This window comes from Petaurus breviceps, unplaced genomic scaffold (assembly GCF_028583685.1).
Source record: "Petaurus breviceps papuanus isolate PSGF00001 unplaced genomic scaffold, PetGlider_PUasm1.0 118, whole genome shotgun sequence".
Classification (NCBI taxonomy): domain Eukaryota; kingdom Metazoa; phylum Chordata; class Mammalia; order Diprotodontia; family Petauridae; genus Petaurus; species Petaurus breviceps.
The window spans coordinates 22,555,392-22,573,061 of NW_027185616.1; the positions used below are offsets into that span (position 1 = coordinate 22,555,392).

Sequence of the window (17,670 nt, forward strand, 5' to 3'; positions counted from 1 at the left end):
GCAAAGTGAAGTGAGCAAAGAGTCCACAATAAAAGCAATATTATAACAGTGATAAACCATGAAATTCTTAGCTACTCCGATCAAGGCAATGTTCCATTTATCCAAGACAATTCCAAAGCCCCATGATGAAAAATGCTATCTACCTCCAGAGAGAAAGATCTGATTAATTTAGAGTGCAGATTAAATATACTTTTTTCTCTTCCTTTATGTTTCTTACTTTTTATTGCCTTTTTTTTGCCACATAGCTAATATGGAAATATGTTTCAGATATGTAAAATTGATAACATATTTCTTGTCTTTTCAATGGGCAGGGGAGGGAAAGGAAGAGTGGTAGGGAGGGAGATCATTTGGAACTCAAAAATGTTAGAAATAAAAAAATGGAATTGGAAATATTTAATAGAATAATGAAAAATATAATCTAAAAAGTCCTGAAACATCTTCTCACGTGGCTTGTAAATGGAATCTAAAGAAAACTGTAAAGTTCCAAAAACATTTTGAAGCAAGTTTAAAGCAGAGATTCTTAACTTTTATTGTGTCACGGATCAGTCTTGGCAGCCTGGTGAAGTACATGGTTCCCTCCTCAGGGGAAAAAATGTTTTTAGACACATAAAATAAAATGCATAGGATTACAGAGGAAACCAGTTGTACTGAAATAGTTTTATAGAAACATTTAAAAAGTCCACAGATCCCAAGTTAAGAATGCCCAGTTTAGGGGGTTGGGGACTGACAGAAGGGAAGGCAGATCAAGGGACATGGCAGACAGAAGCAAAATACTGTTGAGGTGGAAAAGGGTGACAGGAGAGAGAGGACAAACAGGGGAAGAAAAGGATGGAGGGAGATATACAGGTAGTAAGCATAACTGAATGTGAATGGGATGAACTCTACCATAAAAGGAAAGTGGATAGCAAAGTGTATCAAAAATCAGAATCCTAAAATATGTTTTTTACAAGAAATATGCTTGAAACAGAGAGACACACAGAGGAAAAGGAAGGGGTTGGAGCAGAATCTATTATGCTTCAGCTGAAGTAAAAAAAAAAGCAGGGGAAGGAATCCTAATCTCAGACAAAGAAAAAGCAAAAATAGACTTACTTAGAAAATAAGGAAGTAAACTACACCTTGTGAAAAGGTACCATAGACAATGAAACAATTCAATTAGAAGAGCAAGGAATAGTCTATCTGTCATTATCTATGAGGAGGAAGAGAATTCATGACCAAACAAGATAAAGAGCATTATAAAATGTAAAATAGATAATTTGGTCATATTAAGTTGAAAAGCTTTTGTACAAACAAAACCAATGCAACCAAGATTGGAAGGAAAGCAGAAAGCTGGGACACAATCTTTTTGGCAACTGTCCCTGATAAAAGTCTCATTTCTCAAATATATAGAGAACTGAATTTATAAGACTACAAGTCACTCCTCAATTAATAAACAGCCAAATGATATGAAGAGGTAGTTTTCAGATGAAGAAATTAAAGCTATATGGAGGCATATGAACAAGACCTCTAAATCACCTCTGATTAGAGAAATGCAAATTAAAACAACTCTGAAATGCCACCTCACACCAATAAGATTGGCTCATATGACAAAAAAGGAAAATGAGAAATGCTGGAGAGGATGTAGGAAAATTGGGACTGATCCAACCATTCTGGAGAGCAATTTGGACTATGCCTACACGGCAACCAAACTGTATATACTGTACATACCCTTTGATCCAGCAATGCCAGCAATACCTCTACTAGGTAGGGTAAAAAAGGGAAAAGGACCTACAAGGTACAAAAATATTGATAGCAGTCCTTTTCATGGTGGGAAAATATTGGAAACTGAGGCGGTGTCCATCCATTGGAGAATGGCTGAACAAGCTGTGGTTTATGAATGTAATAGAATATTAATTTTGTAATAAGAAATGATGAACAGGTAGATTTTAGCGGAAAAACATTGAAAGACTTGTACAAACTGATGCAAAGTGAAATGAGCAGAACTAGGAAATTGTATCAGCACATCATAGTATCAGCAACATCGTGGAATGATCAACTGTGAAGGACTTGGCTCTTCTCAGAAACACAATGATCATGTACATAGGATGCACAAAGGAAAATGCTACCCACATCCTGATCAAAAACTGAAGGATGGGGAGGCTAGGTGGTGCAGTGAATAGAGCATCGGCTCTGGAGTCAGGAGGACTTGAATTCAAATCCAGCCTTAGACAGTTAACACTTACTAGCTGTAAGACCTTAGGCAAGTCACTTAACCCCAACTGTCCTGCTCTCCCCCCTCCAAAAAGCAAAAAAAAAAAAAAGAACTGAAGGACTCAATACAGACTGAAGCATATTTTTTGCACTTTATTATTTCTCATGTTTTTTCCCTTTCGATCTATTTTTTTCTTTTACAATTATGACACATAGGGAAATATGTTTTATATAATAGCACTTGTATAAACTATACCAAACTGCCTACCATTTTCAGAAGAAGGGATGTGAGAAAAAATCTTGTAAAAATGAATGTTAAAAATGTTCTAGATATGTAATTGGGGGAAAATAAAATACTATTTAATGCAAAAAAATGCTGAGTTTAGAACTTCCTAAAGCAGGAGCACTTTGAGACATATTATATGAGCACATTAATTCTGGAATGTTTGTTTAAAAGAAAAGCCCATCATTACTTTAGAGTCAGAGCTCATAAAGGAGAGACCTTAACTTGGCAACATCATTCATCAAAAATATTTATTGTGAAGCTTCTATGCTTATAGTACCATTTTTGGCACACAGCAGGCCTTTATTCAGGAGGAGGGGGAGGTGAAAGATGATAGCACCTATTTAACACCATCCCTGTGAAACTGATGTGCGAGTCACCTTGCACTAAGCACATTCCAAAACTGCTTTGTTAGCTAGTTTCCACCCTTGGGAGTCTGCTTATGAAAAATGATTATAACACTCCCCTTTAATGCACTATTCTGGGAGAGCTGAGTAGAGTTAAAACCTATTTTATATTATAAATAAAGATGAAGAAATGGGTGTCTCTTGGCCTACATTTTTAGGGGAAGAGGCCAATAACACATCTTTCATTGGACTAGACAACTGATAAATATTCACTCCACTTGGTGCTTCATGTAAAAAGCCTAATTAACCTACTCCTCAGCTCTGCAGCTTTTGGCAAAGATGAATTAGAGTAAATTTTAACCACAGTGATCCTTCCCGTGACAGACAGAAGGTACTCAGTCTTCTGTCATGTCAATCAATCATCAAGTATTTAGTAAGGACTTACCATATTCCAAGCCCTGCACCAAGTACTGAAGACAAAAATGAAAAAAAAAAATCCTGTTTTCATGAAGTTTATAGTCAAATAAGGGAAACAACATGTACATATATAAATATACGAAATATGTATGAAATAGATATGAAATAGTTTTCTCAAAGTCACATAATTCTCTACTCTATTACTCTAAAATATTCCAAATAGCAGCCAGAGAGGACATGGAAGGTTTCCTGTAGAAGGACTTGAATGGGATTTGAAAGCAAATGAAGGATTCTGGGAAGTTGAGATGAAGAGGAGATGAGTTCTAGGAATGGAAGGCAGTCAGTGCAAAGGTATTGAGATGGGGGCTAAGACTTAGAGAAGAGTAAGTAGATAGACCACTATAACTTGATCACAGATTACAAGGAAAGATATGAAGTGTGAAGGCAAGCAGGTAGCATGGTGGATAGAGCACTAGGCCTGGAATCACGAAGACTCATCTTCCTAGCTCCAATCTGATCTCAGACATGTACTAGATGTGTGACCCTGGGTAAGTCACTTAATCCTATTTGCCTCAGTTTCATCTGTAAAATTAGCTGAAGAAGGAAATGACAAATCACTGTAGTATCTCTGCCAAGAAAACCCCAAATGGGGTCATGAAGAATCAGACACAACTGAACCAAAAAAAAATGTATAAATGGACTAGTAAGGTAGGAAGGGGCCCTATTGTGAAGATACTTAATGTCAGACAGAGGAATTAACATTTGCAATGGAGGGTAATGAATTAGATTGTAGAGGAAGAACCCTGGATTAGATAGCAGACAAATGTAGACTGAGCAAGTCTTTCTGGGACACAGTTTTCTTCATTATAAAAAGAGGGAACTGGGGCGGCCAGGTGGCTCAGCGAGTAAGAGCACCAGCTCCAGTGTCGGGATGACCTGGGGATTGAATCCGGGCTCAGACACTTAGCACCCACCCAGAAACACCTGGCCGTGTAACCTTGAGCAAGTTACTTAACCCCAATTGCTTAGGGGCGGCCAGGTGGCTCAGTGAGTAAGAGCACCGGCTCCAGTGTCGGGATGACCTGGATCAAATCTGGGCTCAGATACTTAGCACCACACCCAGAAATAACTGCCCGTGTAACCTTGAGCAAGTTACTTAACCCTGATTGCTTAAAAAAAAATAAAAAATAAAATGAGGGAGCTAGATTAGATGAGGGAAGCTCAGTAGTACATTGGATAAAGTGCTGGGCCTGGCATCAGGAAAACCTGAGTTCAAATCTAGCCTCAAACACTAACTCACTATGTGACTCTAGGCATGTCACTTAACCCTTCTTGCCTCAGTTTCCTCATCTGCAAAATGAGCTACAGAAGGAAATGGCAAATGATTCTAGTAGTTTTGCCAAAAAAAAAAAAACCCTAATGGGGTCACCAAGAATCGAACATGACTGGAAAATGACTAAGCAACAGCTACAACAGACAAGATGATCTCTTGATCCTTCGTCTTCATGACTAGTTCAGTGAAATGTTGCAGAGATGATGTTAAAAGCAATAATTCACTACTCATTTTTCATAATATAACTAGTGCATCATGACTCTTTTACTTTGTGATCTACTTTTTCAAGAAGTAATTCTCTTTTTCTCCAAAATCAGAAAACTTTACAGTACCTAAGTACAACATCATTTAAAAAAAACAAACCCAGAAACAAATCCAATGATCTAGATCACAGAGGAAACATATTACCAGACTAGCATATTTCTATTTTCCAGTGCAACAGGGTATAGTTTTCTGCAAGAAAGTACAATAAACTAAGTGGTAACAGTTGGATCCATGATTTAAGCTTCAATACAGAAGTTATGATCCTTCAAAGAGGACTAGATGTCTCTTAAAGCTTCCCTTCAAAAAAAATCAATTTTTTTATATGGCAAAACCCTGCTGGGAAATACTGAGCAGAGTTACTGTGACAGGCTATTAGGAGAGGGATAGATGTGATTGGCCATATTAATTTATCACCTGTCTTGAGTGAAATATCAGTGAAACTAAGTGAAGAACCAGAATCCTTACTCTTACAGTCTTATTTCCCAATATGCTTAGTTCTCATCTTCACTGTGGGATAGGGTCAAGAACACTGTTCTTAGAGTTAGAAAACCAAATTCCAACACTGGCACTAGAAGCATGGCTCTGAACATGTAGACATACTGCATTGGAAATAATAACAGATCTCTCATGTCAGAAGACATGAGCTTCAATCTTGACTCTATCATGCATCTTCTGAATGACCCTGAGATAGTCGTTTTACTTGCTCTTAGTTTCCTCTCGTCTATAAAATGAAAACATTGGACTATCAGGGTGGGGAACCTGTGACCTCAAGGCCACATGTGCCCTTCTAAGTCCTCAAGTGTGGCCATTTGACTGGCAGAGGTGAAGGCAGAGGGTCACATCCAATGACCTAGAGGGCCACATGTGGCCTCAAGTCAGCAGGTTTCCCATCCGTGGTAGATGGTCACTGAGGTTCCTTCCAGCTCTAAATCTTTGGCCTCTCTGGGCCTCAGTGTATGCATATATAAAAATCACAATATTTGCTCTACCTATCCCACTGGTTGTTGGGAGAAAGCACTCTGTAAATCTTGAACTCTTTATAAAGGTCTGCTATTGATTATTATCCTCTACCAAAACAAGACATCGACATTTCTTTATTCTTGAGACTTTGTGAGTAAAATGTTAGTAATGAAAGGTAAGATGCGGGGAGGGTAGAAAGGTAGAGAATTGGTAGTTATAAAAGCATTATAGCAGGCACGGCTACTTTTAGATTACCATGGCTTTATTGGAGTGGCCTCCTCCTTGGAACTCAATTGTCCCAAAAGCATCTGTTGGGCTGAGCTGTGTGTGCTTGCTGATGGACCATTTCTCAGACTGGATGTCATTTCGGGAGAGTCGACTTTCATTTTTCTCATTCTGAATAACGGAGATACTTGGTGTGAGTCCAACATGCTGGCCTATTAGACGCCCACAGCAACACCTATGACACATACAGAAAAAACCAAATGATCTAACTTTCTTGGGATGTGAGTGTTATAAAACTTGATGGATACATTTCAAATATGTAGGAGACACTGTCAGACTGCTGTCTCTGTCTTTTGGAAACCTGAAGAGCAAAGTTCAATTAAAAAAATTTTTTTTAAAGTGAAGCATACAATAGGATAATCAGTAAGATTAAAAACTGGGAAGTAAAGAGAGCTTCAATGAGTAAGCTATCAATTCATTATTTCCCATTTCCACTTATTTTAAATTTATACCTGTAAGTCTTGTAGCCAACAAAGCCCTTCATAAATATGAAGTTCAGGTGCATTACCCTCACTTGGTAGCTTAGGAAACTAAGGCAGAGCAATTAAGCATCTTGCCCACGTTGGCTTTGACTCACCTACTGTATGCCTCATCACTTTTCACTTTTTAGCTACCGGCTTTGTTCTTCAGGGATAAACATTCATAAACTAAGCGTCTCTCTTCTCTCCTATTCCCCAATTCCCCCCATCCATCTAATTCTCCTTAACGCTGCATAGTAATAAATGAAATATTTTAACAAGCACATTTAAAATAACGTATCTTACTCATATTTGACTCACAGGCTATCTTGTCTCTTCCAAACTGACATTCACTACCAAATATCTAACACTGAGAATAAAAATCCACAGACCTCGGACTTCTTGCAGTGAAAATGAGAGAATCATTCATAAGATATTAAAAAGAAAACAACTGCACAACTCATTCCTATCATCATGAAAATGTCACAGGTGAAAGCATACCTGGGGAAAGCATTCCCAGACATAATATACTACTGGGCCCAAAATGATCTCTTGACCTCATTTCTTACTGCTGGTCTATATGAAATTAGAGATGATATTCAAAGCTGGCTGGAATGAGATCCTGATTGGGATATTTGTCAATATATTTCTCTTCAGTATAACAGAATGCTGGTTCAAAAATTAAAAAAAAATTTTTTTGGTATGGAGAAACAAGTCTCATAATAACCAAATATCTCCTACATTCATACATACTTGTTAATACCTTCCTGGAAGGAAGCACAGTGCTTTTCTGAATAGGCTTTCAGGGTATAGCTGCCATGCATTATGTCGAAGGGTTAGCTGAAATCCATTCAAAGAGGTCCAACTACAAACCTATCTTTAATTGGAAAGGGTTTCCCTTGTAAGCCACAGTCCTGATTTTTGTACTCACATTCCTATAATTATAATTTTTTAATTTTCTGGATGGAATAGAGGGAAGTGAGATTACCTATGGGGGTCTTTGGTACTGGGTATGATGTGAACACATTCTCGCTTATAAAATGCTCTTTCTATCCAGGACTTCTGAGCCTGAAAAGAAGAAAAAACACAATTGATCAAAACTTTGATGAAGAAGCAGTTTTATGAAAAAAAAAGAGAAGATAAAGACAATACCAGTTATTATGAATATAAACATCCAAATAACAAACCCTCAAATAAACAAAGACAAATACCATTAGTATTGTTGGAAATGTCTTAACACGTTTTCCCTGACATAAGTTAAAACATCAATTTTTTTTTGTAATTTAGTATTGCAACTAATAGTCCCAAAATAACCTAGAGTCAATAACAATTATATCTAACTTTTTTTGATGATCACAGATAATCACAGTTTTTAGTTTTTTTTTTTTCCTTCTGAACGTCACTGATTAGAAATTATAAAATAAATCAGGGATGAAAAAAGTATTTAATACATGCTAACTATGTGTCAAAACTTGTGCTAGATATTGGGTATAAAAGTAGAAAAAATTAAATAGTCCCTGTTCTTCAAGGAGCTCACATTCCAACTAGGATGAAAACATACAAAAGAATATTCAGCTGTAGGGTAGATGGCAAGGCCTCTTTGATAGTCAATCTCCTTGGTTTTGTAGAGGTGATGTTTCAGACTTCCTCAATTCTGTCTAAAAGAAATTCTTGCTTCTTTCAAGGCTCAACTCAACTGCCACCTCTTACATGAGGCCCATACTGATCTTCCTCTCTTGCTAGTGCTTCCCGAAACTATTTTTTAGAATTTTCTTTGTATTTTGTATTCATTTATCTCCGTATATATTATTGCCCCATCTCTCAACAAAAAATAAGTTCTTGGAAGGTAGGGCCTATTTTATGTCAGTCTTCGTATTCTTAGTACCTGGAACAGCTGTAAAAAATATGTGTCTGGTCAACTGTTGCTGAGAAACTAAATCCATACAAATAACTATTGCTACTAAGCAATTACTTGATCTCATTTATACTCAAACAACCTTTTGGGTCAGTTGAACAAATATCATCCTCTCCTTTTTCCTGAGATTAAGGAATGTTATTTTGCTATTGTTGCTGAGTGGTTTGCCATTTCTTTCTAAAGGAAGGAAGGTTTAGTGACTCACATAATAAACAGGAGAGCTGGGACATGAATCCAAGTTTTCTTACTACTCACATCAACCTATAACAAATTCACAGTAATTCTTTGAGGCACAGAAAATCAACTCACTGTACTTACCCAGGGACAGAGTTTGGGTACATTTAGAAATATGCATAATATGTTATGGAAAATATAGAATATCCAGAAGCTGGAGAAAATACAAAATGGAAAGTCCAGAGCTTAAATGGATAACATCTTATCTCAAGTCCTTCTGATACATAGAGAAAAGAGTGGCTGGGGAACACACCATGAGCCAAGCCTAATTGACCATAACAATTTCTCTGATAGCTAAGTAAGCAGCTCTTGAATTGAGAGGGGGAAATGAAGCAGGGCAGTCTATAAAAGGTTTCATTTTATAGAAATATGGATGATGACTAGTTTTCCCATCGAAAGGGGGAGATTTAACATGCAAAGGCAATCCATAGTTAAACAATGCTTTTATTACCGTCTCATAGGATAATATCTAACCTCCCACATAAATGAGAATTAGATTTCCTAAGTGATCACTATTGGGATTACTCACATTGTAGGTGCCTTTAGAACATATAAAAGTTCCCGAGAGATACACAACATGGGAAATGCAAGCTAACTGTACAATCTATTCCTGGAAAGTCTGTCCCTCTCTACTTTATCTTGAAAAATACCAAATTATAAGTCCTTTATAAAATCCTACTTCAAAGATTTTTTTTTGTCACAGACAGTCATCAAGTTAAAGCATTACAAAATGTTATCTGATAGCAACCTAATATGACTTAGAACAAATAAGATGATTCCTATATACCTGGAGTAAATGGGTTAACAAGAAAAGACAGATTACTTTATATCTCTGGGCCTGTTTTCTCCCCTATAAATTGAGGATGTTAGACCAAATGGCCTCCAAGTTCTTTTCAAATATATATATAATATTCCTATATTATACATAGGAATATATGATAACATATAATATTCCTATATTATACATAGGAATATATGATAACATATTATATTCCTATATAATATATAAAATATCTAAAACCTATGATAACAAAAATCTACTCTATCTTTCCCCAGAATTGTTCTAAGTAGCAAATGAGAAAATACATATGAAAACTCTTTGAAAAATGAGAAATCCTATGAAAATGAAAGATGTTATTATGACTTTAAACACTAGACAGAGTTAAGGAGGTTATAAGCCAAATACCCTGTTCACGTAGCACCAGGTTCATAGGGAGATTTGAAAGAATAAACAATCTATGGGAAAAACTCTGACCAGTCTCTTTAGTAACCTAGCACATGCCTAATGTATTATTCCTTTTTCAGAAGGGCTTCAAATGTCATTCAGATCAGCTAATGGCCTCAAGCTCATAACATCTGTATTGCTGCCAGTAAGAAAGATGTGGTGTTCGGGATGCCTTGTGCTAAGAGGGCAGATGTCAGATATATCTTCCTGGGTGCAATGATGGTGTGTCTTGTGACTATAGGCATTGAGGTAACTTCCTCCTTCCCCTTTCTCCAAATAACAAATGAAGATGGTTAGATGGGTAGGAATGTGTTAGGATTACCAACTATTTGTAGGTGATACAACTTCCATAAAAGTTACAAAATCTGAGAGTCTGAGAACAAATCTAATTAATATGTAAGTTTTCAACAAATATCATCACCTCCATTTTACTGAGATTAAGGCAAGTTTAGTGACTTACTTAAGGTCACATAAAAAGTGGTAGAGCTGGGCCATGAATCCAAGCTTTCTTATAATTCACATTAACCTATGAAAATGCACAGTATTTCTTTGAGGCACAGAAAATTAGTTCACTGTACTCACCCAGGAACAGAGTTTGGGTACAAAGAGAAAAAGGCATAAAATCTCATAGAAAATGTGCAATATCCAAAGGAAGGAGAAATGCAAACTGGAAAAACCAGGACTCAAATGGGTAACATCTCAGCTCAGGTCGTTCTGATAGAGGGACAAGAGTGGCTGGGGAATGTACCATCAGTCAAATCTAATCGACTGTAACAATTTCTCTGACGGCTAAGTAAGTAGTGCTTGAAAGAGGAGGGGAAAAAAAGGAAGCAGGAAAGTCTATGAAAGATTTCATTTTATAGAAATATGGAGGGATACTGGCTTGCCAACCCAAAAGTGCGGATTTCATATATAAAGCCAATCAATAGCTGCACAATGCTTTTAACATCATTCTATGGGATAAGATCTAAACTCCTATCTAATTAAGAATTGCATTTCTTAAGTGGTCATTATTGAGATTACTCACTTTGTATGTGTCCTTTAGATCAAAAAAAAAATTCTTGAGAGATATACAACATGGGAAATATGAGCCAATTACAGAATTCATTCCTGGAAAGCATATCCTTTTCAACTTTATCTTGAAAAAATACTAAATTAGAAGCCCTTATAAAATCCTATTTCAAAGATTTTTTTTTCTTTTTTGCCACAGAGAGTCATCAAGTAATGCTTTATTATTTGGGGACAGAAATCCCAATGTATTACAAAATGTTATCTGTTATCAACCCGTTATGACACAGCACAAATGGCTAAGGTGGTTTCTATAGACCTGGAGCAAATTGGATCACAAGAAAGATGAAATGTTCATTTCACTCATCTTAATGATTGGTGTGGCTTCTGCACATGGGGGGATCCATCGTGAGGATGATCATGATGGCCTTGTGTGACCATGTACAACAAAGACACACACACACACAAACACAAACACACATCTCCCAGATCGAGACTAAGGCAGCATTCATCAAAGGTTTTAGGGATGCATATTTAACAGGCATTGACTTTGAGGAATTCTAAGGAGGAGCACAAAAGCAATCTGAGCCATTGTACCCTATCAGAATCCAGTGGTGACCCATATAAAAAAGAGAGCCACCATTTATCTACCTCAATGACTTTTAGGACAAAATTAATAATCCATTCACACGGAAAAGTAAATATTCATTGTTCTATTTGCAAGTTGGATACTTTAATCTTCTTATTGATTCAGAAGCCGTAGGGAAGCCCTACATCTCTGCAACTCAGAAATAAACTCAATGGAATATAGATAAACATTCTTTATCTTGGTAACAGCCTTTTAAAATTAGACTATTCATAAGCCATGATTTTCTCCAGACACTAAAACCTTTTTACTGATAATATCTGCTGGCAGAAATCAAGTAAAACTTTCCTCATTGGTCACTTGAAACTCTTTTCTTTTTGTAGCTCAGAGAGAAGGAAAGAAAGTGTGTATTTTACTTTTAAAAATCCAGTTTTCGCCAGAATGGTAAATGTCAAAGGGTGACTCTAGAGGGAAACAGGTAAAATTGTCTATTGAGTGGCGAATGGAGGTGTGGGTAAACACCAGAGAAGACAGAAAACTGCCATATGTATGATGCCCCCATTCTCTCACCTCTGAAGCAGACCTCAATTCTAGTATGGTTCTGCTGGTATCATCTTAGGCTGAGATGAATTGACTCTCCAATGTGGGGAGATTATCATCTTAGGGGAGGTGAGTTAACTACATTCAGTAGTTCTATCTTAGTCCAAGATATGTCTAACTATCTGGAGGATACCTAGTGGGAATCTTTTTTTTTTTTTTGCTTTTTGGAGGGCAATTGGGGTTAAGTGACTTGCCCAAGGTCACATGGATAGGTGTGTGTGTGTGTGTGTGTGTGTGTGTGTATGTATGTGTGTTGAGTGTCTTTGGTCGGATTTGAACTTAGGTCCTCCTGACTCCAGGGCAGGCGCTCTATCCACTGTGCCACTTAGCCGCCCCTAGTGGGAATCTTATTAAGCATCATTAATGACACACAAGTCTGCCTCCTAGTGACCTTCAAATCTAAAATGAATCAAATCCAAAACTGAAGAGACTAGGGTGATTTCAGGCTTGTATAAAACTGAGTCGTTCACCTTTTCTTACTCTTCACTCAATTACATCACTCAAATGAAGTCAGAAAATGAAAACAGCTTTGAGGAGGTAAACCTGCCTTACAGAACTACGGCATCTGAACTACATCTAAACAAGAATTCCCTCTATACCATTTCTTACAAGTGGTAATTGGACGACATTTATGGTCCCTAGGTGGCACAGTACACAGTCTGGAGTAAGGAAGACCCAAGTTCAAACCCTGCCTCATAAACCTACCAGCTCTGTGACCCCGGGCAAGTCACATAACCTCTCTCTGACTCAGTTTACTCATCTGTAATATGGGGATAATAATAGCACCCACCTCCTAAGATTCTTGCAAAAATAAAATGAGATATATGTAAAGCACTATATAAATGCTAGTCCTTCCTCTTTTATTCTTTTCTCTTCCTCCTCCTATGACCTCCTTTCCTTCTATTCCATCTGCTACCACTAATATTATCTGAAGACCTCTAGTGAGGTAGAATTCACAGCTAGCTAGCTCATTTCATTATTAGACAGCTCTGATTATTACCAAGTTTTTCCTTAAGTAAAACATCTTACTATATCTTGCAATCACTACTTTTATATCTTTCTTTTAAGGGCAAAGTGGATCAAGACTAATTTTTTTTTTTACATGGTAGCCCTTTAAATACATAAAGACATCTAACAATTTCCCCCTATCCATTTTTTCTTCTCTGGGCTAAATATTCCCCATTCCTTTAAGTAATTCTCATATTGCATGGTGTCTAGTGTCCCCCATGACTGCCACCCCCATCCCAATCCCTAGCCACCTTACAAAGTAGGATGTCCTCTGGCAAGTCAATGAAATATGGGGGCCAGAAGTGAATTCAATATTCCTGATTGCCATGACCTGGGTAAAACACAATATTTTGCAACAATTACAGCAAGTAGACCAGTTTAACCAGAATGCCAAACATATCTATGTTCAATTTGGCCCTTTGTATCATAATACAATCAAATGAGAAAATATATATGAAAACTCTTTGAAAAGTGAGAAGTCCTATGAAGATGCAAGATATTCCTTTTTTGAACCCTACACCTCAATTAAACTATCCCCTTCCTTTCTCTTTAAATTTAGACTACGGGGTGGGGGCAGATATATGGAGCAGTGAATAGAGCACCAGCCCTGGAGTCAGGAGGATCTGCGTTCAAATTTGGCCTCAGACACTTAACACTTATTAGCCCTGTGACGTTGGGCAAGTTGCTTAACCTCAACTGCCTCCAAAAAAGTAAAAAGCAAGAAACTATTGGGAGCGGGGGCGGCCAGGTAGCACAGCGAGTAAGAGCACCGGCTCCAGTGTTGAGAAGACCTGGAGATCGAATCCCGGGCTCAGACACTTAGCACCCACCCAGAAACACCTGGCCGTGTAACCTTGAGCAAGTTACTTAACCCCAATTGCTTAGGGGCAGCCAGGTGGCTCAGCGAGTAAGAGCACCGGCTCCAGTGTTGGGATGACCTGGATCAAATCCGGGCTCTGATACTCAGCACCACACTCAGAAATAATAACTGGCTGTGTAACCTTGAGCAAGTTACTTAACCCCAATTGCTTTAAAAAAAATATTAGGATGGGGACAGAGTTTTAGGATTTTTTTTTCATCATTTTAGAGAGGGAAGAGAAAGAAAGGGAGTGATGAGAAAGGAGATAGAGAAGTTTAAAAAAATCATGATGGCAACTGGCAAATTAGTTAAATAAGAATGATTTGAGATTTGTGAGAACTCTGTGAAAACTGACTTACATTTTCTTCAAAATAGAGTTTTAGAATTTTCCCCCCATTAAACTTGATAACATGGAAAACTCTTAATGTTTTCATAAAATAATTTGTAGTGTAATCACTGCTTAAGAACCGTAACTCCTAAAATGTGAGTTACAAGTAAAAAGTAAATTGATTCATTTTCAGTTTAGGAGTTTCATAATTTGGAGCCAGCTAGGACTTTCAAAGTCATCTAATCCATTCTCTAATTTTATAGCCGAGGAAACTGAGGTCCAGAGGGGTGCCCAATATTATATAGGCTGTAAGTCACAGAATTAGAATGTGAATCTGGGGCCCATGACTACAAACTTACATTTATTGTACTGATGCCTGCAAAACATCTCATGGACAAAAAGTAATTTTCACTGTTAGCCTACTATATTTGCAATAAGGTTTAGAATTAACTTTTGATTAGTAATTATTAGAACACTAGCCTTTTATGTTTCAGGGTCAAAAAAGAAAAAAAAGATGGGATGGGAGGAAAAACTTGTCATTCAAATTCAATTCTGAGTTTCATAAAAAAAACCATGCAGTATATATTAGAAAAATCAAGTATACTACAGAGGTTTTAGACTATTATGGTCAATGTATAATTTGTTTTGCTAAGCATACTTCATACATTGCAGAAATGCTTCCACTGTCTTTGTTTAGTAACCCAAAATAGAAACTATATCTTGCAAATTATTTCCTAGAAAGGGCATTATGAATTATGTCCTTGGTTTACTCTGACCTCTAAACTAAATTTCCTTTCACGTGCTTTAAACCACTTTATTTCTAGTTCTATACAAGGATTTAACATCCAAGGAAATGCTGAGGATATCCATCCCTTCAGCTAAAAAGCATAAAATTGCTTTGACAGGACATGTATCAGGATGATTCTATTCATTCTTAGATGCAAAAGTCCACTTACACTGTCCCCTTAAACAGTGTCTTTTAAAAGAGTTTTTAGAAATTTTATGGTACCTAGAAAAATGGTCTACAACTTTCCTTAGAAAATCATCACTGAGATACAGTATAACCCAAATATTTTTCCTAAATATAAGGTGGATCAGAAGAACCCAGCTGTCCCTTAATCTCTCTGTGCCTTAGTTTTCTTCCCCACAAAAAGAGAAAGTTGTATATGATGATATCTGAGCTTCCTTCCATCCTTCCAGCTCTTATGGGGTGACTGTCTCACCCTATAAGAAACTATAGTATTAACTGATTCCAAGGTTTTTTTGTATTACCAGCTTTTTGTACATACCAGGTATAGGTATGTGCTATAGAGAACTCTTTTTCAAACGATTTAATATTTAAAGGACATTTATGCAAAATGAAACAAGGACTTGCTTTTCAAATAAACAAAAAAAATCTGGAAGTTCAAATGATAAGGTAATTTAAACGTTTGGATTGCATTCTATAGGAGGAAACAGCATGATAAGCCAATTGGAAAGTTAAAATTTTATTTAAAAAATATTTTAAATGTCTCCTCTAAAGCTGCTTACCACTTTCATAGGGATATTTCATATTATGGTTGCCATACACAAAACTTCTAAAAAATTATTCATCTTAGATTTGACTCATTAGCAGTACAGCCCAGAATCAGGAACTCACTATTTGCCTCAAAATACAGTGCAAGATATAAAAAAAAAAATCATTCTAAAGACATAAGGAATGGAGCCCCCTTTAGCAAAACATCTCAACACAGCCTTCAAAGTAGAAATTGGATTTCAGAAGACACCCATATATGCTTAATAAATAGAATCCCAAATCCCCAAACCCAAAACCAACAGAATGCAAAGAAAGTACATATGTCCCATTTTCAATCTCCTCGTTATACTACAAATGCAGACTTCCTGTCCTAATGAGAAAAACCCTGAAGAAGCCAATGGGCTGAATTTATACATTCATCTTTTTTCCCCCCTTATTATTCTCTAGGTTTTCCTTTTAGTCCCACATTCAGTCCGCCAGAGACACTAGACTGCTGCTGAAAGACAGGGAGACGGGGGAAAGGTGGGGGAAAAAACCAAACACATATTTTTACCTGAGCATAAAATTTGGGTGATGTCAAGGAAGGTCCCAGCAGTTTATGCCGTCCACATTTTTGCTAGGGCTGGTCATTCTGTTAATAATGCACTCATGATTGCCCACTAAAAAAAGTCATTCGCCCCCTGCCCCGGCTCTTCTCTTCACCCAAGTAAGCAATGAACGTGCGCTCATCAGTTACTCGGAATGTAGTGCCTTGGGATTAGCCTCATTAAGAGTTCTATAGACTTCTCTTGCAGAACCCCAAACGCTGCTTGATTTGAACATCTGATCTGATGCCAAAAGAAAAACAAATCCCCTGAGAGTTGGGATTTAACTGGCACAAGCCCTGACAGGCTCTCCCCTCTCCCCTCCCACCCCCATTTTCATAAAGAAGGCTTGTGAAAGTGTGATAAGGTGTTCTGAGTTCTGAAAGTTCAGCTCTGGAAAGCAAATCCTTCAAAAGACACAGTGTATGAATGCTGGAAGGGGCCTGAGCACACAAGAAGGCATTGTTCATCTCCAAAGATTGAATTGAGGGTGTCCTTACAGAGAAACTGCTACAAGTGCTCAAGTATGTTACAGATGCTCCACCAGAATTCAGGCAGGACCAAGGTGCATTTGGCAGTTTCCCCACAATCCCTAAACTGGAGATAGTGAATCCTCACCCTTCCTCCACAGCCCCCTGCCCCAAGAATCTCCAATGCAGAATTATAGGCCAAGTTTCTCTGTTTTCTCACAAAAGCTGAGAAAACAGTGACCCTCTTCCCCCCTTTACTATGTCTTTCCATGTATTAAAGATCAACTATACTTTGTTATTTGTTTCTTCAGTTTAGAGGAACCTGTCTGTCATTCCCATAGAAATGACTCTTAAAATTATTACCCAAGTGTAAATTTTTCAGTCAAAACCAATTTTTATTCAACAATCCAGTTAAGTGAAGACATTTGGAAAGGGGAGGAGGGGAATAGAATCACATCAAGTTTCAAGAAGCCCCACTTTCAAGTACTGCTTCTGACATTCACTGGCTGTGCCACCTCAAGTTTCTCTAGGCAGCTCTCTAGGACAGATTCCTTAACTTTTTATTATGTCATGGATCCTTCTGGCAGTTAGTGAAGCCTAGGCGCCACTTCTTCAAATGAAGTTTTTAAATGCATAAGATAAAGCACATAGGATTATCAAGGACATGAAAATTTAGTGAAAATAAAGATGTAATATTTTTTCCCCATTCAAATTCACCCACACATGCTGAAATCCCATTTGTGGTCCTGAGGCTAAGAAGCTTCAGGGTTATAACTCTAGGGTTATAAATTGCAGAGAATGTG

At 37.3% G+C, this 17,670-nt stretch overlaps 1 protein-coding gene and 1 long non-coding RNA gene across 2 annotated transcripts in view; one reads left to right on the plus strand and one right to left on the minus strand.

The window, feature by feature from the left end:
* Positions 1-4,260, plus strand: part of LOC138160478 (uncharacterized) — a 228,550-nt gene extending 224,290 nt beyond the window's left edge. The window contains exon 2 of the long non-coding RNA XR_011168156.1: positions 4,128-4,260. This is a non-coding gene — a long non-coding RNA (uncharacterized lncRNA). The remainder of the gene's footprint in view (positions 1-4,127) is intronic.
* TRPM3 (transient receptor potential cation channel subfamily M member 3) overlaps positions 1-17,670 on the minus strand; it is a 732,143-nt gene that overhangs the window by 371,616 nt on the left and 342,857 nt on the right. Inside the window, 2 exon segments of the mRNA XM_069087002.1 lie at positions 6,047-6,251; positions 7,523-7,602. Of these exon segments, the coding sequence (XP_068943103.1) occupies positions 6,047-6,251; positions 7,523-7,602 (285 nt within the window).